The sequence below is a fragment of the Mastigoproctus giganteus genome, chromosome 3 (assembly GCF_048544385.1).
Source record: "Mastigoproctus giganteus isolate SK-2022 chromosome 3, ASM4854438v1, whole genome shotgun sequence".
In the NCBI taxonomy this organism is placed as follows: domain Eukaryota; kingdom Metazoa; phylum Arthropoda; class Arachnida; order Uropygi; family Thelyphonidae; genus Mastigoproctus; species Mastigoproctus giganteus.
Window position 1 is genome coordinate 17,120,153 of NC_143577.1, and position 26,531 is coordinate 17,146,683.

General features: G+C 34.1%; 1 protein-coding gene across 1 annotated transcript in view; it reads right to left on the reverse strand.

The window, feature by feature from the left end:
* Sardh (Sarcosine dehydrogenase) overlaps nt 1–26,531 on the reverse strand; it is a 170,985-nt gene that overhangs the window by 121,148 nt on the left and 23,306 nt on the right. Inside the window, exons 5-10 of the mRNA XM_090369863.1 lie at nt 24,927–25,105; nt 17,018–17,197; nt 14,877–15,000; nt 12,345–12,550; nt 8,365–8,494; nt 2,945–3,122 (exon numbers count right to left, since the gene is read on the reverse strand). Of these exons, the coding sequence (XP_090225989.1) occupies nt 2,945–3,122; nt 8,365–8,494; nt 12,345–12,550; nt 14,877–15,000; nt 17,018–17,197; nt 24,927–25,105 (997 nt within the window). The remainder of the gene's footprint in view (nt 1–2,944; nt 3,123–8,364; nt 8,495–12,344; nt 12,551–14,876; nt 15,001–17,017; nt 17,198–24,926; nt 25,106–26,531) is intronic.

A 26,531-nucleotide genomic window follows, 5' to 3' on the forward strand; every position in this document is an offset into this window, starting at 1 on the left:
CTCCCAAGGTTTTTGCAGTACTTTGATCCAAGCCGAAGGCGGGAATCGAACCTGCGACCTTTGGGTTGCCTGGTAGGCACTTTACCCACCCGGCTAACCCGGTCGGCTTAAACCCGTAGTACTGATCCTGATTGGTCCATTGTAAATGAAGCAAAGGAATGTGGTTGTATTTCAACACAATGTTGAAAATAATGGGCCAATGCAGTATTGACACTTAAAATGCATTATAGCATGAAGATGCAAATTGTGGCTACCTGCTATCTGTTCTTTTATATTTCAACACCTATCTTGATATATAACCCCAGTTGCTTTACTTAATTACTGCAGTGGACTAAAAAAAGTAAAAGTAAAGTGCAGCCATTATCAACCCACTGCAGGATGGAAGCCTCCTCAACAACTCATGCTGAGGGAAATGGACCATAATCTGCCACGCTGGTCCAGTGCGGGTTGGCAGATCGATCGTATTCAGCAGTCAGGGGCTTGAACCCCGGTCTACTCAAAGAGTGTGTGCTACTGCACTCCCGCTCCTGACCACTCGGCTACAGAGGCAGTGGACTAATGTAGCCCAATTCTAAGGGTTTAATATTTATGTAACTTCTGTTATATTTTCAACTGAAAGTCTCCCTTCCATGCATTGCATAGTTGCTCATTTAGATGTGCTATATTTATTCACCATTTCCATTTCAACAAGCAGTTGCTAATTGAGCCATTCACAATCTGATGAGGATCCAAGGAAGGTTCAAAACAGCTATAATAGCACTGCCTTAATAAATAACAGAATTGTCTTTTTGGTGATGTTATTTAACTAAAAATGATATTAGTAATTTTGGGACTACTTGTGGATAATGAAATCATTTCGAAAGTGAGCACAAGTCCAAGCCTATTGCTGTCACTGAGGGAACAATGCTTTCTTCAAGACAGTGAGACAGAAATATATAAAGCAGTGAAGTGTTTTATTATTATATTATTTCAACACAGGTATCAAAATATAAGAATGTGCTGTGAAGACTTGTACAAGACAATCCTAAAGTGAATTTCACATACACTTACTACTATTGTTATCATAACTGCAAGATGTCACAATGATTATATTATGTATAAGAACTTGTTCTATTCTGTTTCAAAAGGATTCCAGAATGGAATCATTATAAAAGGCTTTGTTATTGTTATTGTTTGTTATTCGGTTTTTAGGAGAATTAGCAACTAAGGCCATATTGCTCCGGGATATGTGGTGGTCATTCCCTGACCTTTCCGCATCCTCCGTATTTGGTGGTGACGGGCTCGAACCCCGGTCTAATCAAGAAGCGTGTGCTACGCACTGCTGCTGCTGCTCCTTCCCACCTGGCTACAGAGGCGCCTGTTTATAAAAGGCAAATTAAAATCTGTATTCCCTTTTGCCAGTGGATTTCACACCACAATTTTTTACAACCTGGTTCACTTCAATTATTCTTTTAGAGGTGGTAAAATATAACAGAAATAGTACATTTCTAAAGTGTTAACAATTGGTTCTATTGAACTGGTGCAAATGGTCTATGTGATGTTACTGCTTTTACTCAGCATAAAGAAAAATAGGCTAGGAAGTCACATGGTGTCCTGTCTATGATTTATAGGATCTTTGCTAGTGGGAAGAAGGATGCCATTATTTCACTTTATAAGGAGACATTTAGACTGCATTTGTATTAAGGTCTGAAGACTGTACCTAAAAAAAAAATAGAACTTCTGGAGAGGGCTCAGAGAAGGCAACCAGATTGGTGACAAGTGCAAAGTGATGCACATATGAAGAATGGCTTAGAAGGTGTGGACTGCAAAGTTCAACAACTAGACATCTCAGGGGAAATCTGATTGTCATGTATAAGGGATTGAATAAAATGAATGAGGAAGGCTGTCCTCCCTTTTGGATGAGACATGAACCAGGGGGCACAAATACTTCAGAGAATAATAGATTGGACCTCCCGAAGTTAACCTATGGGCAGTAGTTATCAAACATTGGAATCCGCAACATGATGGAGGCAGTGAATCTGGCTGTTTAAAGCTAAACTGTATGATTACTTTGTGGGAATCAGAATGGTATCAAAAATTCTGTTTTGTTTGATGGTTTTTTTTTTCTTTTTCTTTTGGCTTGTATAGAAAAAGTGCACTTTCTCATCATTTGGCCAAATGGCCTATAACTGACATATGATGGCAACAGATCATGTAACTTATTATTCAGGAATAAACCCTAACAAAAGGGTATTCAAAGAAAGCTTGCAACAGTTAAACAAGTTATTAATACATCAATACACTTAACCATATTTCATAGCAAATAAGTTTACTGAGCATTCTACAAATATTCTTACAAAAGTTCCAATTAACCAGATATCTGGACCACTTTGCTGCTGTTCTAATTTGCTCTGAACTACATTCCTTGCAGGCATTCAGTCCAAAGATATAAAAGAAATTAGAAATTTCAGATTCTACCCAAAAAATTCACCAGCATAATAACTATTCTAAAATACATAAAAAAAAAAAAAAAAAAAACAAGGACCTTTATTTATCAGTTCCAATTGATCCTGGAAGACTGAAAATGGAACTCTCACACTCTTTATACTATACCTAAGAGATACCTCATATCAAAAGTTCCATTGGTGGTCTTCTTCCAGAATCATCTGCAACTGGTCAATATCTATAATGATACTTAACTTTTTTTGTGCATTTTACAATATTAATTTTGTGTTGATAGATTTTTGTCTGATTGAAATGCATGCCTATGTGAGCTGCTGCTTTATACACTGTGATATTTTAAAAGTCCCTTCTGTTTAATATGAAATTCTGTGCAATTCAGTATTATTTCCAATGTAAATTTCACACATGTATAAAAAGGTTTCCAACTATTTAAATTTTTTGTTAATTGTTTTTAATATAAATAATTTTATTTTAAGATAATTAAATAAAAAGCACTACAAACCTGATATCATATCCATACATATCTAACTCTGGTCTTCCATGTATTACCCATCTAGCTAGTTCACGGCCACTTCCTCCACCAGCATTCATCCCAAGACTATTAAAGCCACATCCATGGAAAAAACCTCGTACTTCTGGATCTTCTCCAAGAAGTGGCTTGTGGTCAGGAGTAAATGATTCTGATAAAAGAAAATAATAATCAACTGAAAATTAATCTAAAATATGCTTAGATACTAAATTCACAAATATCCTTCTTGAGTAGATTAAATATCACAACTGTAATATTTAATCTGCTTAAAGTACAACTTATAAAGTACTGACAATGACAGCATGTCAAAATTATGAGGTGCTCAAAACTGATTTGTTCCACAATTTTTTTTCTGAATAAAAATGGAATAAGATAGCTGAAACTAGCTTAAGTGTGTTTACATACCTTGTTTACACTCTCCCCCTGTCCCTTTTTATGAAAATCTCAAACCAAATGGTATTAGAACGTATAGAATTTAATACCATGAATGAATTGAAGGTTGTGAAAATAGAAGATATTTGTCAATATTAGACATGAATTTCTGTATATTGTAATTCTTATGAAATTTTGGAACAACCTTACTTCACAGGAAGATTGTTCCAAAGGAGAGAAGAAAAAGGCATATATGAGGAATAGAAAATGTGAATTTTGTGAGTTTTGAGTTGAACAATGAATGGACAACTATAGAAAAATGTTGACTAGTTGAGGCATATGTTCATGCTTGTTGGGATGAGAGCCATGGAATTAGATGCCAATTTTAGGACACTGCCCATGGAAGTATCTATAGAAAAGGCATACAGCAGAAATTGAATGTCAATAAAACAAAGAGCTGACAGATAGATCATTAAAGCTTGAGAGAGATTTTGGAAGCACCACCTCAGCTAAATCTGCTATATATGGGAACAATATAGCAGATTTAAGATTCAGCAGCTACTTAGAAGAAAAGGCCAAGCATGAAAAAGAAAATCCAGTTTTTTTGATAATAGAGGAATATGTGATCTCATTTAGTGATCTGTGTGTCATCAAAGATGAGTGTGGGAGCAGTAGACTTTTTTTTTTTTTTTCCAAGAAATAAGGCAGGACTGAGTTTTAGAAAGATTCAAGTTAACTAAGTTTTTTTTTTTTTTTGCCAAATTGGAGAATAACCTGGAGATATTGGCACATTATGAACTGGTGGTAGATATCTGAGAAGTTGAAGCTCTTTGTGCACAGCAGTTTCGCAGACTGGAAAGTGTATATACTATTTCCTTGTATAAGGCGATGGTCAGGCCTCACCTTGAGTACTGCGTACAGGTCTGCAAGCCTCATTTTAGGAAGGATGTACAGTTTCTAGAACAAGTACAGAGAAGAGCAACAAGGCTGGTGAAGGGAACAAAAGGGTGTTCTTATGAAGAAAGGCTTAAGTTCTGCAAATTGCAGCTTCTGGAGACTAGGCACCTGCGAGGTGATCTGATTGAGGTACATAAGGCCTTGAACGGTTTGAGCAGGCTCAATGCTGATGGGATTCTTCCACTTGCTCAGACTAAGAACCTGAGGGGGTATAGATTCAAATTGAGGAAAGACAATTGTAGAATACATGTGTGGAAGTTTGCCTTTAGCCAGTGGGTAGTTGATTGCTGGAACAAACTTCCATCTGTTGTTGTGGAAGTTGATTCAAGGCAGAATTAGACAAACATTTAGAATGAATGGATCAGTGAAATGGGAAGGGTTTTTTTTTTTTTTTTGGCTACATAATGCTAATTATGTATCAACAAAACTATTGATAGAATTTTCAATCAATGAAAAAAGGTCAATATACAAGAAGGAAAGTGTGAGAAAGCACTGAACACCAGCATCAGTTGAGAAATCAGAAGACAGAGAGCTCTCATCTACTATCACCTGCAGTGAGTGGTCAGGAAAAAAAACTGGCCACCCAATTGCAAAAAACAGATAACACTTCATACGATGGGAACTTATTTTGAAGATTTTTACACCAAACGTGATCAGAAGCCTTTGGAAATGTCAAGGGCAACTGATTAAGTTTTTTACTGAGCTTTTTCATCAAATTTTTTCAGTACCATTAAGCAGGGGAAAAAAAAATTAAATTAAAATTCTCAATTTATAAGCTACTAAAAAGCAAAGAGATGAAAAATCAGCCAGTGTGACCATTTCGGAAGTGGGACTTTTTTTTAAAAATAATTATTGCTGCAAAGCATGTGATTTTCTTTTATAGAGTGCTAATGGTGGTGTTTACCAGACAAACAATAATAAGAAATACAATGCTATACATATATTTATTTTGTTTGTATCCTACACTCACCAAATAAAAAGAGAAGATGAATGTTCCCATTCAAAGATTAAGCAAATTTCTTGAAATAATACTATGTGCAACTGGGTATTTTACCTTGCAGAACACTCAATATTCCACAATCCCACATGTTTGCTCTTTTGATAACTTACAGTATGATGTTGAATGTTATGGGGAGGCAAAGCAGTTGAATAGAGCAGTGTTTTTCAATCTTTTTTTGAATGACAGATGAAATGGTTATGAAATTGGCAGAATACCAAATCTATATAAGCCTTATTTTCTTCATTCACTTTTCAGTATAAAAAACTGCCTTCATGACTAGAAAAAAAATAATTCAAATTAATTAGATGAGAATTTCTTTTAGTATAGGTATACTGAGTAGATTTTCTTTTTTATTTAAAGTGCATCAAAGTATAAAAATGTAGATGAGTGATAATTTTGGATGGAACATTTTGTGGAATACTTGGGCAATGCTTTTTAGTATACTAATTGAAAAACATTGGACTACAGTATCACTGGAATATTCTGAAGTCTTTCCTACAAGGCAACACCAATTTCAACTTGACTCTGAAAGGGAAGACACTAAGTTACTTAACCTCAAATTTTGTAACCAGTTCCTCAGAGAGTTTTTCTTGGGCAAGGTACACTAAGAAGTAATCACTGACTTCACCAGAAAGTCTTGAAATTGTAGTTCTGTGATTTTCAAATTAAAAAATAAATGATCATTTCTTGTACCCCTGCTCTCTTTATACCTTGACATTATTCTTCAAATTGCTCTGCATTAGAAAGAATATGATGACCAAAGAGAAAAAAATTCTGGAATATGTCTAGTTGAAAAGATTTGTAGCTCAAAGAATCTCATCATATAAAGAGCTGCGAAATCTTGTTGTACATCTCTTTGAGATTTCTCTGGCTGGTTAAAGCAATTATTAAATTAAAAAAATGAAAATTCTTCAGGTTTCGATTTTCTTGATTTTCAGTTTTGCCTTCGTTCTTCAATCTTCAATTATTGAATTCAATATTCTTCAATTTTTAAATTACTTCCATGATTTGCCTTTCAGGCCACAGATTCACTTTGTAAATTTTCAATATGTAGCATATTTTTATTCAGTTAACTACAAATTTTGACTTCTCTAGTGATTCTCACACTGAGACATGTGAATGCACAATCTGCTTTAGAAATATTCTGAAAGAAAACCTTTGAGAACCATTGACATTTGAATTCTGCTCACTGTTTCCTCCCAACAACAAGTTTAAAGATGTCATAGGATTGTCGCAGTTTTACCTAATTTCAAATAGAATTAGATGCAAATGCTGTTCTTTAACCTTTTCAATGATGAGTGATGTGGGATCCCTTTCAGTGAATTTTCTTAGCAGAGTAAAGTGCAGTTAAAATTTTTTGTGGAATTTTGAAAATTCTGTAAATGAAAATTTTGTATATAAATGCTTTAAAGCCTGAATCAGAACAACTTAGGTCAACAGGTGTGATTTTAAAAGCTATTTTCATGTTGCCATTAGGTACATCAGCATATATATGTAATTCACCTATTGTCTTCACCATGTCCATCTGTCTGCATGTAATGACTCAGCTCCTAATGGACAGGTTTTTGCAAAATTTTATATATAAGCATTTTAAAATGATTTGCCAAGCCAGCCCAAATTTCATTAAAATCAGAGCAACAGAAATCCAACAATTATTATTTCATTGTCTGTCTGTCCACAAATAATAACTTGACCCCAGTGAATGGATTTTTATGAAATTTTAATTTTCTTCTGTTAGAAAAATTTGCCAAGCCTTTCCTTTTAATTTATTAAAATCAGACCAACAGAAAATTGGTAAGTATTATTTCTTTCTTTTTTTTTTTCTATATATATCACATAGGCTATTCATATATTGTAGATAATGCACTGGATATTATGTTTGTTACCATGCGCACTGATTATAAGAATGAATAGGCAATGTGGCAGATGTGTAAAAACATTTCTCAGTTCATGCATAAAAGTTGCTTTTTTGCTTGTTTTTTTTTTTTTTTTTTGTTATAAATCAGGAATTATTATTATTTGCTAATGTGCTTGAAATGTAATGCACTGCATCATTACTAATTTGTTATAAACTGTCTGCAATTAGTTGAAAACACAAATAAGAAAAAATCTTAGATCTACATATGTACTGCTGAAAGGGTTTGGTCAAACATGAGAGTGCAGAAATGCACATGTGTTTGAGGGGACTGTGGTTCAAGCCTGTGTGACAGTTAAATACAGTTAACCATTGTATTCATTGTACTCATGCTGGCATATAAATAAGAACATTTTATGAAAAACAAACACATTGCATCTAGCATTCCACATGACTTTACTTAAAGCAATTGTTTTCAACCTTTTTTTTAATAATGGCACCCCCTAAGTAATTTATTTTATTTTGCGGCACCCCTACTCAACTACTCAATTTTCTGCCTGTTAGATCCGATTCTCTCTCTCTCTATGTATATATATATATATATACACATATATAATATTAAAAAATATATATGTTATATGATAGTTATTACAATAATATAATTTTATCCTTTTTATAGAGGTACTAGTAAACATCAATTATAGATCACCAGAAAATTAAAAGGATACTGTACACCATTTTATAACGAAATAAACATATCAATTAAAAAAATAATAAGTTCAAGTAACTTAAATCCAAATTACGTGGCACCCCTGGAATGTTGTTGCGGCACCCCGGTTGAAAACCACTGACTTAAAGACACATCATTTCTCAGTGACAAATCCACTCGTCTTGATATAAACAACAGATGATTCAGCAAAAATGCATTCTACCACTACCTATCAGATGAACTTTGCAATAACTACTGTAGTATCATGGTTGAGAAACTTTTTTATCACACTTTATATAGGCATTAAAAGATATTAATCAGTTATTATACAAGCAACAAAAATTGAAGTGAGCTGTACAGCAGTTTCTACAAGAATATTTTTAAAGCAAAAAATTACAGAACTACAGTTATCTGTGTTACAATTACATCTGGAAATAGTAATATACGTATATGACAAGTGTATATTGGTTGTAATTTCATAATTCTGTATACATACATACCAGGCCCACAGACTGTAGATTTGATACCACAGTGCTCTAAAACTGGAATTCGACGAAATGCACCTTCTATATGTGTTCCAAACACATCCCAATCTAATTCAAACAAACCAAAGGCAAAATCCTGCTCAACCTTAAACAAGAAAATGAATTTAAAATATATACATGCATATATATATATATATATATATATCCATATTAGGCGAAGAATTATTTGTAAATTTTAACATTATAGATAACTTAATGTTATCTGTAACTCAACCTGCTACCTCATTGTTAATCCGATATATTTTTACTCTACCATATTCTATCATATCTAGAACATATATATATATATATATATATATGTGTGTGTGTGTGTGTGTGTGTGTGTACACACACACTGATTATGTTATCAGTATATACAGAAATCCCAAAAAGTAAACATTTTTAATTGACCTATCCTCCGAATAGAGACACTAATACACTATCAAACTATCAGTACAGCATGGTGCAGGTGATGGAACTTGAGTTCCTGAAAATACATACCAGTCAGTGTAAAACAATAGCATAATGACAAGAATCCTTAAGTTCTAAAATCACTAACTGTTCACCTTTTGAACAGCAATGAGTGCAGCTCACAAAGAGCCAAAGTGGACAATTCCTTGCACAACTAATGGTTTAAAGTGATTGCCATCACTCACTTGTTCCAAACATACCAAAAGCATAAACAAACAGTGCACAGAATTCTACAGTGGTTCTCAATGGGAGATTTCAATGAATATCATGGGAGAGTGAGACAGACCATAGCAAATTATAAATGGAAAACTAGTCTCAAATGATGAAGGGAACAGGGCTTGCCACGACCAGGAAGGATGCTATAGATCAGTTATGAATTTTTAATCCAAAAAGAAGTTTTCAGAAGTAGACAGTGGAGAAACACTATTTTGGTGTAATGCTAACAATGAAACATTCACTGCTCCTTCAGATTAAGCATTGGGTTGGGTTGTTTAGAATTACTGCTAAGGATAGCTATAGCCACAAAGCATCAGTAAATCATGCCAGTTGAATATGTAGCAAATTGAATTGCTACATATTCAATTTGCCTGTTTGCCAAATAACATTTCTAGGTGAAAAATTTGTACACCTCTCTCCCAAAACCAATTCAGCCATGTGTGAAAAAAGCCTCTTAAACATTCTTCCTGTTTAGATGAAATTTGAACCAAAGGCATCTCTTACTGTATGGATGAATAGCAACCATAGCAACCATATATGATAGCAGATAACAGTATTCTGAGAATGGATCCCTTGTGGAAATGAAAATATACTTTATCTGCTCAAACACATGAATATAAGCAAGTTATATGCTTATATTCATGTGAGGAATTTCCACACTAAAAATCAGACAATTTTGCTGTTCACATGATATGGTTCTTTCACACAGTATTTGCTGTAAGGTACCATCACGGATGCTTTACACACCATCTAATGTACAGTAGAAAAAAGTTACTCACCATAAATGAGACATATACACATACACAGCATACACATAACAGCAAAACTAGTGCATGGAGCAAGTATATGATAAATGAAAACATTTATATCACAACTTATTAGCAAGAATCATGGGGATAATGGGAGAGGTGATGGAATTGAAATAAAAAACTGTAGTTCTGATTAATACTTGCAAAAGTAATGGATATGTAATGAATAATTATGATATAAATTTTATATTGCTTACAGTGATTGTATGCAATGACAACAAATTTAAATATTTCAATAATGGTAGTTCAACTGATTTAAAAATTTATTAAAATAAAACTAAATGCAACTAGGCATATTTTAAGATTCTATATGTATATAATATCAGTGTAGATACACCATAGATAACTCTTAAAGAAATACTACGGTAGTAGTGTGAAAGGCATAATTTCATCTGTATCTCATATTGTGCTCATCCTTCACAACGAGTTGCCCATGTATTGTGCTACCTTCAACAACTGGGCTGTCATGTTTGCAATACCAGGGTACCTACCCACCCACCCACCAAAGAAGGGCCGAATATCCCTGAAACGATCACCAGGGGAGCCCGATGCTGCCTGGAGTTTCCAAGAATAGGTAACAACAGTCTTCTCTACTGGGAAGCATTGCCTATTTGAGGAGTTTACAAGTTTTTGAGTGGTGCGAGTATGAGGAGTAACTGCCCCTTTCCTCTTTCAACAGCATTTCTTCTTCTTCCTCTCCTGCTATCATTTTCCTACACCTTTTTTGCTTTCCTAAGTCTAATATGTGAATAACAGAGTATCTTATCCCATACCATTTTGCAAATGGTGCTGTCTGGGGAGCCCGATATTCATGGAGTTTCTGAGAATAGGTAACAACAGTCTTTCTCACTGGGGAAGTATTGCCTATTTGAAGAGTTTATGAGTTTGAGTGGTGTGAGTTGAAGGAGTTAGTCCCTTTCATTCTTCTATGCCATTTCTTTTCTTCTTCCTCTCCTACTATAACTTTCCCTCTACTTTTTGCTTTTTTAAGTCTAATAGGGACAAGTGTATAGTAGAGTTATTATCCCACATGTATACAAACAAGCTTTGAAATGGTGCTGTCTGGGTGGTGGTGCCCACCGAGAATAAGTAACAATAGCCTTCTCTATTAGTGAAGCATTACTTATTTGAAGTAGTGCAATACATGGGCATCTCGTTGTGAAGGATGAGCACAATATGAGATACAGATGAAATGATGCCTTTCACACTACTACCATAGTTTTTCTTTAAGAGTTATTTTTGGTGTATCTACACTGATATTATATAGATATAAAAATTTATTAAATAAAAATAACATTAACTAATATAATCTTATAAAAAATCATTTTATACTGACACTTAAATATAAGAATATTTTACAGTTTTCCAAATGACTTTTTTCTGAACCTCTTAAATTAATATAGACTTCAGTATTTCAAAAAAATAAAGGTAAGGATGATACATCAATAACTGTTATCAGTCATCTTTAATACAGTGGATGCAGTTTATTGTAATCATTTTGAGACTCAGCTAAAGTAATAACAATAACTGGAACAAGAATGCAGCTCTTCAGCACTATTTATTGATGCAGAGTGAAAATATGTACATAAAAATGTGGAAGTGGACAGAAAAATATGAAAACCAAGCAATATAAACTACTTTTGTAAACCAATAAAAACAAATTAAAAAATATATTAAAATCAAGAAAGGAGTTAATGCTCTACTGTAAAACAGTCAGACTGGTAGGAGTATAGATACATACTTTCTTTCAAGGAGTAATGACATTAGCAACGAATACAAATTTTACAAAGCAAAATCAGTAAGTAGCCACACAACATGTCTGAATTCAAGAATAAATCGGGATGTTACATAGTCACTTCCACTGCACATGGGTAAACTGAGATAAAGCAAGAAAGTGATAACATAAACCAATGTGTTGATTACAATAAACAGCATTTTTTTCTGTGTATCTGTAGTCACCTGATTGGGACTTTATAAAAGTGATAACATTACCTGAATAATAACATTGTCCAAGATTACAATAAGCATCATGCACTGTATTTTGTAATATATAGTTTATTTTAATAATCAACTAAGCTTTTGTTCGTTAAATGGTCTAAAACATTTCTTAACCATTCTGATGCCACAGATCACATTTCAGTTTAACAAATTTTATTTAACATATTTTAATTTTTATTAAAATAATAAGAATGGAATAATCATAATTTATTATTATGGGAATGTTATTCATGGATTCAGATAGATATTGGCCATGGAAATATGTTACATGCATATATAACACAATTATAAAAATAAGTAAAACTAGGCAGTCTGTGCACTTTGAGCAGTGCACAGACTGCCTGTCGCAAACCCATGCATATACACCCATAAATAAAGTTTAATATGACACTAAAAAGTAAAAAAATTAAAAATTCACTTTATGAAGAAGGTAGAATTCTAGTTTCTAAAATTTCATCTTACCTTTTCCAGGAAGATAGGATTTGGTTCATATCCTCCTATGGAAAGAGCATCACCTTGTAAACGAAAATACAGAGCAAGATCATGATCTCTAGCATTTGGCATATTCTGTATACCCTCTATACGATTAGTCACAATATAAGCATGTTTCATGGCAATTAAGGGTACTTTAACACCCGCCATTTTACCAATATATGGAGCCCAAACACCTGGAAAAAAAGATGCCTTGTATTAGAGTTTTATTCTTGATATGAAGCTAGAATGCTTCATGTCAAGAATAAAATGAAAATAATTTAACTCTTGAGTAGGCACATATGGGCTATCTGAACTTCTATTTTTTAGGAATACAAGGGTCCATTATCAGTTTATTAGTGTGTATGTAAAGTTTGATCATTATATGGTATGATACTTTAGAAAAATTTACTGTTATATTAAAACTCTACATCATCAAAAAAAGGAACATTCAAATTGCTTATGTCTAAGTGTTTAATTTACAGAAATTAGTTTGGTAGCACAGAACATGAAGAACTTAGGGGTTTATTATTGGTCAGTGGTGCTCTATGGTGAAAAGTTCCCTAAGCTATTAGGAACAGAATGGTATACATATTCTGAATGGTTTGTGTTTTTTATGAAAACGTTTTATTAAACTGGTAGTGTCACTAAGGTACAGTGCAAGCTTCAAATTAAAATGTGACAGCTCCTTTTGTTATTGTAGGGTTTTAGGTGCATCAGCAACAACCACACTGCACCATTAGGCATTGTGTCTGCAAAAGTGTATTGTCACAGTATTGTTTCAGCCTGCATGTTGTGCAGGCTGAAAAATTCTACTCCCTCTGCCTCAGATATTGTCTAACTATAGCCTTGATTGAAGGCTTTATAAATTCCTCCACTCACAGATGGGAATCAAACCTACCCAGACTTCTCCAAATGAGTGACTGTTGGAAAAACCACTATACTGTCACAAAGGACTACTTCACAACACAGAATGGGCCAAACACATCAGCAATAATAGGTCTGTTAAAAAGTTTGGAGAAACTTATTACACATGACAATATAACACCAGTCTCTTCACTTGCTACTACCTGTTTTTCTGAAAAGAGTTGTTAGCAGAAAGAAGTATATGGGAATTCCTGAGAGCATTGCACATGTTCAGGAAACAATTATTCATAGTCTAGGAATATCTGTAAAAGTGCTCTCTTAACAGCTTAATTTTAAACAAACACTCACTTTAACCACCATTCAACAAAGAATAGAAATACAGTATCTGACTGATACTGACAAAGACAAGCAACTCAAATTTTGTGATTATCTTTTAATTTTTGAAAGGCAATCCAGCTTACAGTAAACATAACCAGATGTCATTTGGTGATGATTTAGTTTATAGTTAAGCATACTTCCACCTAAATGGGTAGGTCAGTAAACAGAATGTGTACATATGGGCCAGGGAGAAACCTCACAGTCTAGTGCATCGTTTCATCTGCTGGAATTGCCAGATCAGTTTCCCCTATAACATAATGAATGCTAACTATTACCTACAAATCCTACATTATAAATATTCAAAGCATGGACACGGCAAATTAATATGTAATAAACATTTTTTTAAAGAGATGAAACAAGACAGTGTACGTCAAATGCAGCTGTTGATTTCCTTACCAACATTTTCATACTGCAGTAATTTTAAATTGATATAATGAATGTGATTTGTTGTTGAGATTTTAAAGCTGAAATCACAGCTGCAGTGGAGAGCATCAATAAAGAAACAGTTACATTATGGGAAATTTCCATCAATATTCCATTTGTGATCCCTGTACTACTGGATACACAAGGATCAACATGATGAAAATGGTTTTGGAAGAAAAAAAACTTCCATTCTTCATGATTATTGTAACAATAGAAAATTAAGCAAATATAAGTAAAACTTCAATAAATATAAATAATCCAATTTAGAGTAGCTTCTGTTGATGATCCTGTAATTGTAAGGTATATATACTGTTCAGCTATTTGTTTCATATAGCTTTTTCCAGCCATCAATTACAAGATACAAACAAATAAAAAAATTAAAAACCTAATGAACTTTTCAACTGTTATTGTTTAAAATGAAATATTATTTTGCTGATGCCATAGGCACTTCCGTAGCCAGGTGGGAAGAAGCCGCAGTGCGTAGCACACACTTCTTCCTTAGACTGGGGTTCGAGCCCGTCACCACCAAATATGGAGGATGCAGAAAGGTCAGGGAATGACCACCGCATATCCCTTAATTGCTAATGCTCCTAAACAACAAACAAACAGCTGATGCCATGCATGATTCTAGTATTTTATGCTAATGCGATCCACTGTTGTCAGGATACAAGGAACAGTCACATGCTTTCCAAGTGAGATAGCAATATGAAATCCCAGATGTGATAAAAACATCTTTTCCCATTCTCATTTATAACTGTGGGAGGAATATGCACAACATTTATTATAAAAACCTTTTATATATATATATATATATATTATGTAATCCAGAAAATTTATAAAACTCTGATAACTTACCAGTACAATTAATAAGGCAGTCTGTACGTATACTTCCAGATGATGTCTCCACAGCTTTCACCCTTTTCACACCAAAATCATCCTTCTGTACATTGATTCCTGTAACTGGACACTTCAGAATTACCTAGAAATAAAGCATTTCCTCTTTTTGAATATAAATTAATAAACACTTTGTTTATACAGTGATATAGAGCAAAAATGTATCACATTCCCTTTGATAAACTGCACTATACATATGTTAACATTATTTCACAAGCCGGACATAGCTGCGTTCTGTACATAGCAAGAAGTGTCCCCACAGTATGCACTAAGTAGCAAAACTAGTTTTCTGATTGCTAAATAGAGAATGAGGCTATGTCCTACTTGTGCAATAATGCTTTTTGGCCCTTGCAGCATGAGGCTTTCCCTAAATTTACTTGAAAATATGTTAACATCATTAAATAATTATATTAACATGAATAATATTGAATGAAACGTATATAAAAAAAATTAAATTATGAAAAACATACATAAGCACCTCATAGAAATTAAACACTTATGTTTTGAATCTTATTACCAAAGTTCCAATGCGGTGGTAACATATAGCCATATTTATCACCTCACCATTAATTCACAGCAGGAAAGTAGGGATTTTGTATGCTCCTCATGACATCAGTTCTGTAAGGACAAACATTTATTCATTAACCAATATTAAATTTATTTTAAAAACGTAAAATCAGTAGGGGTTATGGAAGCGTATGGATCCACACCTGCAAGTGACATAATGATGTATTTCCAACATAATATGTGGCATGCTATAGGAAAAGATTGACCACCCCTGTTTTACTTCATCACTTTTGTCCTCAATTTTTCCAGTAGAATGAGCCCTTTGTTTACTGATGGCTCATCATATGAGGCAATCAATTCTTCAGCATAATCCTTCGCCAGTTCCCCAAAGACCAACTGTTTGCCTAGTTATACAATCTCAGTTCGGACTTGCTCTGCAATTTCTTTGAATCCTCTGAAATTACTACAGCATTCTTGCCATAGCTTTTTCCAGCCGTCATTAATACAGTTAGAGGAAACTTCATTACAGGCTTTATCAATGATGTATATGGCCTTGAAGATGTTGATTTCCTTTCAGAATGGTTTCAGAGTTGGAGCAATGTTATTATTTACACTGGTAAGAGAAAGAAAAAACATCCAACTTAATGTATTATTTTCCAGCAGTCACAAAATGAAAATATTTATCCTTACATATTCTGTGGATATTTCATTATCTTGTTTACTTTTGCAAGTGGCTCCAGGTATGAACAGGGGTTTGGTTATGCATGTATAAGCAAAAAGGCAGAAATCAAGGCAACACAAATTGAGGGATACTATATTTTTGCAATATTGTCTCCGTTAACATACTTTTACATGTTTCACAAGATCTGAAGAGGATTACAGAATAATATCTGAAATATTAGTTCTGTTATTAATAAAAATAGTTTAAACTTGTTCCAGCCATTGTCTATATACAACAGCCAGTCCTTAAATTCCTTTAAAAAAATTTTTATCTAGTGTGATTTTGTCTGACAATGTTTTGACTTTCACAGAATATATAACTAAAAATTGTCAAAAGAGATGATTTTAACAAACCTTATAACTTTAGTGGTTAAAACTTAAAACTACTGTTATGATGGGACTAAATGTTTAAAAAACTCACTCAGAATTCTTTAAGCTGTGTGTACTAGGGACAACACGTCACATCAGTTTGTGAGGGAAGAAAAATGTGGAGAATTTCAAAACACGTCTTGAAAATGGCATCCTGAATTATTCTGTAATGTGTATTGGAGATATATTAGCATGTATTATCCTCTGGTGTCTTTTTTTAAAACTCTCTTGCCATCTATCTCATCTTGACAATGGGTTAGTCTTGTTGAAGTAGTGAGGTTTAACCTTTAGAACACTGAGTTTTTTGTTCTGAAAAACAAACTTTTGTATTAAAGGTAATACTGTTGTAACACACAGGTGTATGATAATATTCACTACCTTTATGCTAATCTAAATAACCCTAACTAAATTCTGATTATAAGTTATAAACAAACAGAGTTTCAAATTTTAAAAGTTTGCAGTCTAAGTAATTTTTACTGATTTTCAAGTATACGTTATGAGCATACCTTTGCACCTGCTTTAGTTGCTGCCCTGGTAAGAGCAGTACAAAATCCAGCAGGATCTACAGTTCCATCTCCTGGACTGTGTAATGTCCCATATAGATCTGTTACATTCATTAATGGATAAAGCTGCTTTGTTTCTTCAGGAGATAACAGAAACGATTCAATGCCAAAAGCTTTCCCTACCTAAATTAAAGTTATAATATAAACACAGTGACATTGCTTTTTTTAAGAAAATTATATTGAAATTACAATAAATTTTGCATCTCTAAATCATGGAATTGGGATCAAGGAAATAACAAAGAAACCCTGATTACAATACAGTGTACTTGCTCATAGAATGCAAAGGAAGAAATTCACTTATAAAGATTATATTTAATTAAATAATTATAAATACAAATATATGTTTACATAAAATATTATGATGATAGTTCAAACCATTCTTGTAATATTTTTGATTTATATGTCTGGGTCAACCTCAAGGTTGATCCAGACTTTTTTTTTTTATTTTTTACAAAAAAGGCAGACATACTAGAACCAACAAACTAATTTTTGTTTTTCAAGATATTGTCCCTGTATATCAGTGCTTCTATAGATTGTAACCCATTAGTGGGCTGAAAAACAAGTCTGGGTGAGTCACAAAATTTTTGTAAAAGAAGGAGGATTAGATTAAAAGTAAATGAATATTTAATAATAAATTAGTAATTTTTTGCAAATAATATTCATACTTTGAATATGAAAAATTGAGAAAAGCTAAAATGATGAATGCTTCAATCTCTGTAAATGCAACTTCTAAAATTGCAGATCACAGACTTTTTTTACAGTTAGGTGAGTTACCTTATAAAAAAAGGATGACACTGCTGCTTTACACTGGCACACTTTGCCATCACTATGGCAAGGCACTGATGCCTGTAGCATAGAAATTAGTAGGCTGACTACATGACCAATTCAGGAAAATGCACATGAGTTCTGTCATCTTGCTTGAATTTCTGCCCTCCCAGGTGCTCCCTCATTGGTCTAAACAAATAATAATCATCGGGGGTTAAATCCAAACCATAAAGAAGGTGGTTTATGATTTCCAGTCAAAAGTTGACAACATCATCATTAATTTTGCTGTATGTTGATATGTATGATCATGCAGCAGAACTGATTTCTTCTCATATCATTGAGAAACAAATTGCTGTAATACTGACACAACAATCTTTTGCATGAGGTCACAAAAATTAAAAAGAATCAACCCATGTGAATACCATAAGTCATTTATCATGGCTTGCCAGCTGAATGCTATCTCTCAAATTTTTTTGGTAGTGGACAACCTTTATGGTGCCATTCCATACTGACCCTCCGATGCTGGGATGAAGTAGTGTACCTAGGCAGTTATGTAGCATTTCCTACTGTGGCCAACATAAAAACTGGGTCATCAGTTAATAGTCATGACATGATAAGTGATTCAGATGGGACCAAAACTGTTGGGAGCCAGTGGAGCTACAACCTGCCAATGCAGCCCTGCACTAATGTTTCATAAAAAAATCATTATTCACTGCAGAAATGACTTTGCTCCCAATTCAAACTGTGAGAGAAACAGCAACACATGCCTTCTAGTTGAACATCAGCATTTTTTTCACTATATGTAGCAGTGTTTGTCAACATACACAGCAAATGATGAGAGAGAGGAAAGGGCACCTAACTAAAGGCAGAATTCAGACCATGTAAATATATGTTAATGGTATTATCAAATAAAAAAGGCTAATGAAGATATTTTAACACATTGAATAGAAGCATCTATTACTTTAAATACAAAATATTCAAAGTATTCTTCTATTCGAGGTACTAGGGTATCTTAAATAGAAAAGAACAGAATTGTATTTGACTTGAACTTCTGAAGATTATAATTTTTAGGGGATGCATATGGAGGGAATAAACAAAAATGAATAAAAATGACTTTGGTGAATTATAAAATGCAGACAAAAAAAGGATGGTAGTGTTGCTGCTGGCTTTCCTACATATGTTGTAATCAGTAGCATAACTACTGTACTGCATAACTCAGAAATGAAGGGGGGTTCAAGTTCTCAAATAAGTCCAGGGTATGTACTTAAAACTCGTTTCAGAGGAGCTTTTCAATATTTGCAGAATGGGGCCAAAAAATTAAATTTGAATGTCTGGTTCTGACAGATTATGAAGAACAGTTTAGACCAACATTGTGTAAATATTTATATAAAAAGTTTGGAACAGAAAGTGAACAATTTGTATGATAAATATAGCAATTCTGTATGAGAGAGTCACATTCTGTGAAATATGAGGTGTGGCTATAAAATAAATATAATGAAATAGGCGGAGGTAAAGAAAGCCAACACGAGAACCACGGGGAAACTTCGGGAAAATTTACTGAGAAAACTCCTTTCTCATTACTACAGTTTCTCCCTGCATTCTCAGTAAACAGATGGTGCATGTTATCGTTAGTAGCAGTAGAAGTCGATAATGATGTATTGATTAGTTTTTTCTCATTATTAAGAGCAGATTATTGGACTTCATGAGTGTAATGCCTTCACTGCTGAAATTTACTTATGGGTATACTCCCCCAGACTTCCTCAGTCTTAGGGTGTTTATCCCACACTTCCCGCTGCCTTAAAATAGGAAAATGACTTCTACAGACGGTGTGTGTTATCGTTAATAGCAGTAGAAGTTTGTTTCCTATTAGGAAAAAACAGTGAGAAGGGGGAATAAACATCCTAAGACTGAGGCAGTCTGGAGGGTATATCCAAAAGTAAATTTCAGCCCACTCACGAACTCCAATAATCTGCTTTTAATAATGAGAAAAAAAACTAATCAATACATTGTTATCGACTTCTACTGCCACTACTGATAACACACACCGTCTGTTTACCGAGAATGCAGCGAGTAACTGCGGTAGTGGGAAACAAGTTTGCCCAGTAAGTTAAGCAAAGTTTCCCGTGGTTCTTGTATTGGCTTTCTTTACCTTAGCCATGAAATATTTTGTACCTTTCGTGTTATTCCCTTCAAAATAATTGCCAATGGATTTGCATACACTATTCAATACATTTTTTCTAAGCTCAGACACACTTCTGGAAGTCATCTTCTGTAAGACCTTTTAACACTTGGTCTTTTTTTCTGAATGTCTTAAATGGACTGAAAATGAGTTCCCTTAAGTACACTTTTCAGTCTAGGGGAGAGAAAAAAAAGTCACAGGGGCTAGGTCTGGTGGGTGGCCTGCATGTTCACACATGCAGGAATTCATTTTTTGGTCAGTAACTGACAAGGAGAGAACATGTGTGATGGGGCATTGTCTTGATGGACATTCATACAACCATACTTTCACAATTCAGGAATCTTCCTTAAATTTTTTCATGCAGCTTTGTCAGAACTTCAATGCAGTACATTCGATTGACAGTCTGATTTGGTGTAATGTATTCAGCCGTAATAATTCTTTTAATATCAAAGAAAACAAGAAGCATGGTTTTCATTTTTGATTTTGACATTCTTGCTTTTTTTGGTCTGGGAGATTGTTTTGTCTTCCATTGCATTGACTGTCTTTTAGTTTCTGGATCATTCTGGAACAGCTAACTTTCATCACAAGTAATTACAGTATTCAGAAAGTTTGGATCTTCTTCAATTTTTTTCAAAACATCTTCACAAACTTGGTGTCTTCATTCAAAATTTATGGCACACACTTTTCTCATGCCTAAATTTTCAGTTAAAATTTGTCTGTTGCTTTGTTCATATTGAGTTCTGATGCAAACATTATAATGCTTAAATGAGGATCACTTCTAATCAATGTCCTTATCCAGTCCACATTTTCATCAGTTTTCCTGGATACTGGATAGCCATCTTCCCCATTCTCTTCCACATTCTCTCTCCCTTCTAAAAATCCTTTATGTTATTCAAACATGAGCTCTTGACATAGTAAAGAGCTCACATGTTACATTTTTATGTAACAACTCATAACTTTGTTGGTGTTTTATTTAGTTTTGTAAAAAATTTGAGGTTGATTCTTTAGTTTGTCATTTTTCACGCAAAACTGCAAAAACACATGGCAATGAAAACCTGTCTCACTGCAAAGTGAATGAGCATGTTGAAACATGACTTGCTGGCAACTAGGGAAAGTTTCAAGGTCAACTGATGCCTTTGTTACACAAGTGGCACTTAGTGTGTAGTGGCTGTGTGTGCATTCTCTTTATTTAATAGCCACACCACCTTGTATGTGAGAGAGTACAGAGCATGAATTTGAAAATGTAAGTGTGGTGGTGGAAGGAATGGGTGAGAGGAATGTTATAGTGAAGGGATAAAGAAAGAATGCAATACTGAGTCTTCTAACTTGGCACACACACAAAAAAAACTTTTTCTTTCCAAGTACTCGTGAAAACAACATCTTATACCAAAACTATCCATTTCTCTTAATATTAATTCTGACTATATCATTGGCAATAAATTTTAGAAAATAATAAAGAACCAAGAATAACTTAAAAGTGTCAGTCAAGAAACAGTCCACTCTCCAAAAAAGATTCTCAATAAAAGTCTTAGAAGCTCTATTAAGTGCACTTGCTTGCAGACAGTGTAAACCATCCATGCCAAAATTTTTTTTTTTTACTGAGGAGATTCCTACAACTGAGATATCTCTTAACTCCTAAACAATGGAATGTGGTCACCAAACATGACAGTTCCAAACGCTTTTGGTTTCAAGGTCACATGATCATGAAAATCAACATCTCTCACAGTTTGATCAGGAATGAGCTGGATATCAACATTCTTCTTTTCCTTGGTGATTCCCTTCTACCTCTCTCTCTCTCTCTCTCTCTCTCTCTCTCTCTCTCTCTCTCTCTCTCAAGGTAATTCAGAAGTTTTTTTTTCGGCTGGTGCAGCATAAGCCTCAGGCTTCCTTGCACCATATGGCTAATAATAATAATAATAAATATCAAAGCTGCTATCTTTGTTAGTTAAAGGATCAAAGTCAACTAAGAAATGGAATGTGCAGATTCTCTAAGGTATACTTTGGTCAGGTAGCACTTTGTAGATATATGTGAGATCTTGAGACAGCATAGTCTCAAGGAAAGAGAAACACTTCTTTCCCACGAGTCTAATTAGTTCATCTGATATACATTTAGGCCTAAACTTTGAACAGTATTTCTTAGTTGGGACAAAAAGCCTAGTAGCTTCCAAGATTACTTCTTTGAATGCTTCCCATTCAGAATTTCCTGTTGGTCCCATTGTATAGAATTTAAAAGCTCTCTGAAACCACTGTAGTCACTCTTGATCAATCTTGGTCAATCTGAATATCAGTAGTGATATTCAGATCAAGAGTATTACTCCCTCTGGTTGCCTCTTGAACATGCTGCTGTAGAAAACAGCAGCATGTTCGAGAGCAACCAGAGGGAGATCCAATAAATCCACAACAGCCTTGCTAGTGTGCGAGTGGCCAACCCACAAGTTCCGGCCAGTATCCAGGAAGTTAAAATCCCCCATTACAAGACAATCAGATTTACCATATTAATTATTAATATTAATTCTTCAGAACATTCTTTTAGCCACTGATGGAACCATTCCTTTACGGCTGTTTTGACTTCACTATCCAAATTGAAACAATATCCTTTTAAAGTTTTTTCCGAAACACAAGTCATATATTGACAAACCCGGACAGAGGATGTTTGAGTACTTCCCAGTGCATCTTTTGAAATGCCTTCCATCTGCATATTTTGAAGCAACGCATGAATTGGTTTGGCAGCAAGTGAGAATGTGTTATCACAAAGCAGAGTAATTTCTTCCATCAGTTTACCTGGACCTTGCTTTTGTTGCTGAGGCACAAGCAATTCAAATTTCAGTTAAAATTACAGGCAATCCCCCCCATATAACATGGTACTTCTACAACATATTTCACTCTAACACGATTGATAAATTGCAGCAATCCTTGCACAACATGGTACTTATATAACACAGTTTCACTCTAACACAGTTAGAGAATTTCGGTAAACCTTGCATAACAGGGTATTTTTGAGCTTTTGTGTGGGAAAAAACCCTGCTATTATGTTGGATGTAATTTTTCAATGTTTCCACTCTTTTTGAATCTCCGCTATTGACTCGCTAGTCAAAAAAAAAATTATTCAGAAATCCCTGTATTTTATTTTGTTGGGAAATTCCCATGTTATGTTCTGTACTATTGAACTTTTACTTGTTGAAATTGTGGAAAAATCTAGATTTCAAAGTTTTATTACTACTGGATAGCACACCAGGCCATCCAAAAGACTTAAGTCATCCAAACGTTGAAGTTATGTTCCTACCACGATAGTTGTACTGGGGTTAATACAACTTCTTTCATTCAGCCATTAGATCGAGGTATTATATCCACCTTTAAAATTCATTCCATCACAAAATCATTACAATGGATTTTGGAAAAAATTGATTCCGAATCTACTGAAGTAATGGAGGCATGGAAACATTTCTCAATTGTGGACTGTATCAGAATCATAGCATTATCACTGAAAGAAGTAAAACCGGCAACGTTAAACACATGTGGAAAACTGTATGGCCAGAGTCAGTTCATTCAGGAAATATGGTCAAGCCAGCAGAAAACGGAATCGGTGCAATAGTAGAACTCGCTACGTCGGTAGGAGGGGAAGGTTTTGATGATATGACTACATGGGTAGCACAGTTGATAGAATCGCCGTCCTCCCCACACTGGCTGGAAAAGACCTGAGTTCGAATCCTGTCAATGAAGGGAGGAATTTTTATGGGTTTTTTTTTCACATGGCTGAGTTAGTCGGGCTTGGGCAGCATGGTTTTTTCTCCTGGAAACTCGGGTTTTTCGTTCATCAAAACAGAAAATCGACCTCAGGACACAAGCAATTTATAGACAATATACACAGAGTAACATGGCCTTAGTCACCAATGCTCCTAAAAAATAAAAAAAAAGATATGATAACTAAAGACGTTCAAGAATTACTGGCAGAAAAAGAAGCCAGTGTAGCAGATTTGGTGCAAATGGCACCAGAGGTAAAATCAAATCAATTCAGATGATGATATCGCAGATGAAAATTCTAAACTTCCAAATTTTACACCAAAAAGCATAGAGGAAGGCATAAAGTTAGCCGAGCAATTAGAATCTTATTTTTTGAATGCAGATTCTTGAATGAAAGGAACCCAAAGTTCAAAAGGGAGCTTCAAAAATGCTTAGTTCCATACGATGAAATTCACAAAGATTTATCAAGCAAAAGCAAACAAACCCAGATTACTGATTTTTTTAAAGAGAGTAAAAGATACACAAAATCTAGAATGGTGTATTTTTGTTAGCTTTTGGAACGTAACCCCCCCACACACTTTTGTGCTTTTTCTTAGTCCCATATAACACGGTTTCGCAAAACACATTTTATAGGAACCTAATAACCGTGTTATACAAGGGTTACCTGTACATCAGTTTATTTAAAATCAGTTTCTTAAGACAACAGTGGTAGAAGAAACAGTTATCATACTTTCCCTACAGAATCCTGCAATCAACATTTTTTGCTCTTAGAGGCTGAAGATGATTGCACTGCATACAGGAAAGCTTATTCTCTGGTTTTAAGTATCAACCCTTGCTATACATAGCCAAAGTTCTGTTTTGACTTTGTTGTGATTTTAGCAGTTAAACTAAAATCACTGGACACTAATCCTTCTGGATGCACCGTATATTTGAAATATCATATAAAAAATTACACATACAACTGAAACAAAAAGCAAATCTGCTCTTGTTATGAACTAGTATGCCAGGCATATTGGTTTGAACACATACTTGGATATTTTGCCCACTCTGTTGAAAACGACCAAATATTTAACATGTTTTAATTGAATAACCTTCATATATTGGAAATAAATTAATATAACTCTTGGAGTTAAATTTCTGATATGTTAATGCATATAGAAGGCTTACAGTCATCAGGCGCTTGTACTCATCAAGACGTTCTTTAGAATTAGCTATAAACAAACCACCATTATTGATCCATCCAGGATGAATTCCTGTTTCTGCCTCCAAAACTTCATGGAGAAGATGTCTGGTGTGATTCAATATCTGAATATCTGTGTCATTTGGCCTAAGTCTCCAGATGAGCCCTAAAAAATAACTACTTAATTAATTATAGCTGGCATGGTAAACATTAATCAAAAGTTAAATTTTCACTTTAATGGTTGAAACACTTTTGCTGACATTTTACATTAACTATTGGAATTACTGCATTCTAAAGAGTAATTTACAATCATTATTTTAAACATTTTCTTATAAAAGCATGCTATTACTACTGAAAGTAATGCATTTAATCTATGTACTTAAACTTCATATATATATACATTTTTAACATGTGGGTACTGAAGAATATATATATACACTTGTAAAGGTCATTTCATGTACAATTCAAATAATGTGTGGCATTTATTTCTATTTATGTATGAATCACCTTGAAATCTTCCAATAAATACTGCAATACTGCTATATCTTATCTACATTTCAAAGTAACCATAGACACAGTCTAACATGGCAAAATGAAACTGGCTTTTAAAATCAAAGGAGATCACACCTATCAGTCATTGTTGTCTCAGCTGGGCTTACAAAGCTGAAATTCTCTGGAAATGAGATCCAAAAGTTGATGAAACTGAATCAAGTCATACATAAATAGATATAGAAGATATTATTACATCAAAAAAGGGAAGTGGCAATGAGTTTTTTTACATATTTTTTAACATTTAAGATTTTTTTTAAATACTGATTTGATTTTTGCACAGTAATTTCACTCTAATTTTGGAACTCGTGTCAAAATAAGAACAAATTAATATTTAACCTGGCAGTGGTGGCACAGGTGTGGCTCAAAAATAACATTCCTGCATTAACCATTAATCAATGAGACCATCCCATTCCATATTGTATAGATATTTATTGGTATTGGTAGTGGTCAAATGATGCAAGCAAGTAAGCTTATACAACATCATAAAAAAAAAAAAAAAAAATTACCCACTTCATTATCCCATTGCAATTTGGTCAAATCCTTATTTAAATTTATTTAAACTAACCATTTCAACGATAGGGATCATCTCTGGAACAAACTTCCATCTGGAAGTTTGTTTCAGCGATGACCCCTATCGTTGAAATGTTCACTCAGGAGATAAAAAAACCACATTTGTTGCATGTCATCTTGCCTGCCTTGATAGGAAAAATTTTTCTTCCATGTTCACTCCAGTAAAAAAAATATATATTATGTTATTGTTGTTTGGCTTTTAGGAGCATTAGCAACTAAGGCCATATTGCTCTGGGAATATGCGGTGGTCATTCCCAGACCTTTCCGCATCCTCCCTATTTGGTGGTGACGTGCTCGAACCCCGGTCTAATCAAGAAGCATGTACTTAAACGCACTGCTGCTCCTTCCCACCTGGCTACGGAGGTGCTATATATTATGTTTTAATGACACTAAACTCTCCAATTCCAGCCCAATATCTCAAAAAAATATAGGCATTCAAAATTGTTGAATCTTTTCTTGATGACCCTGTA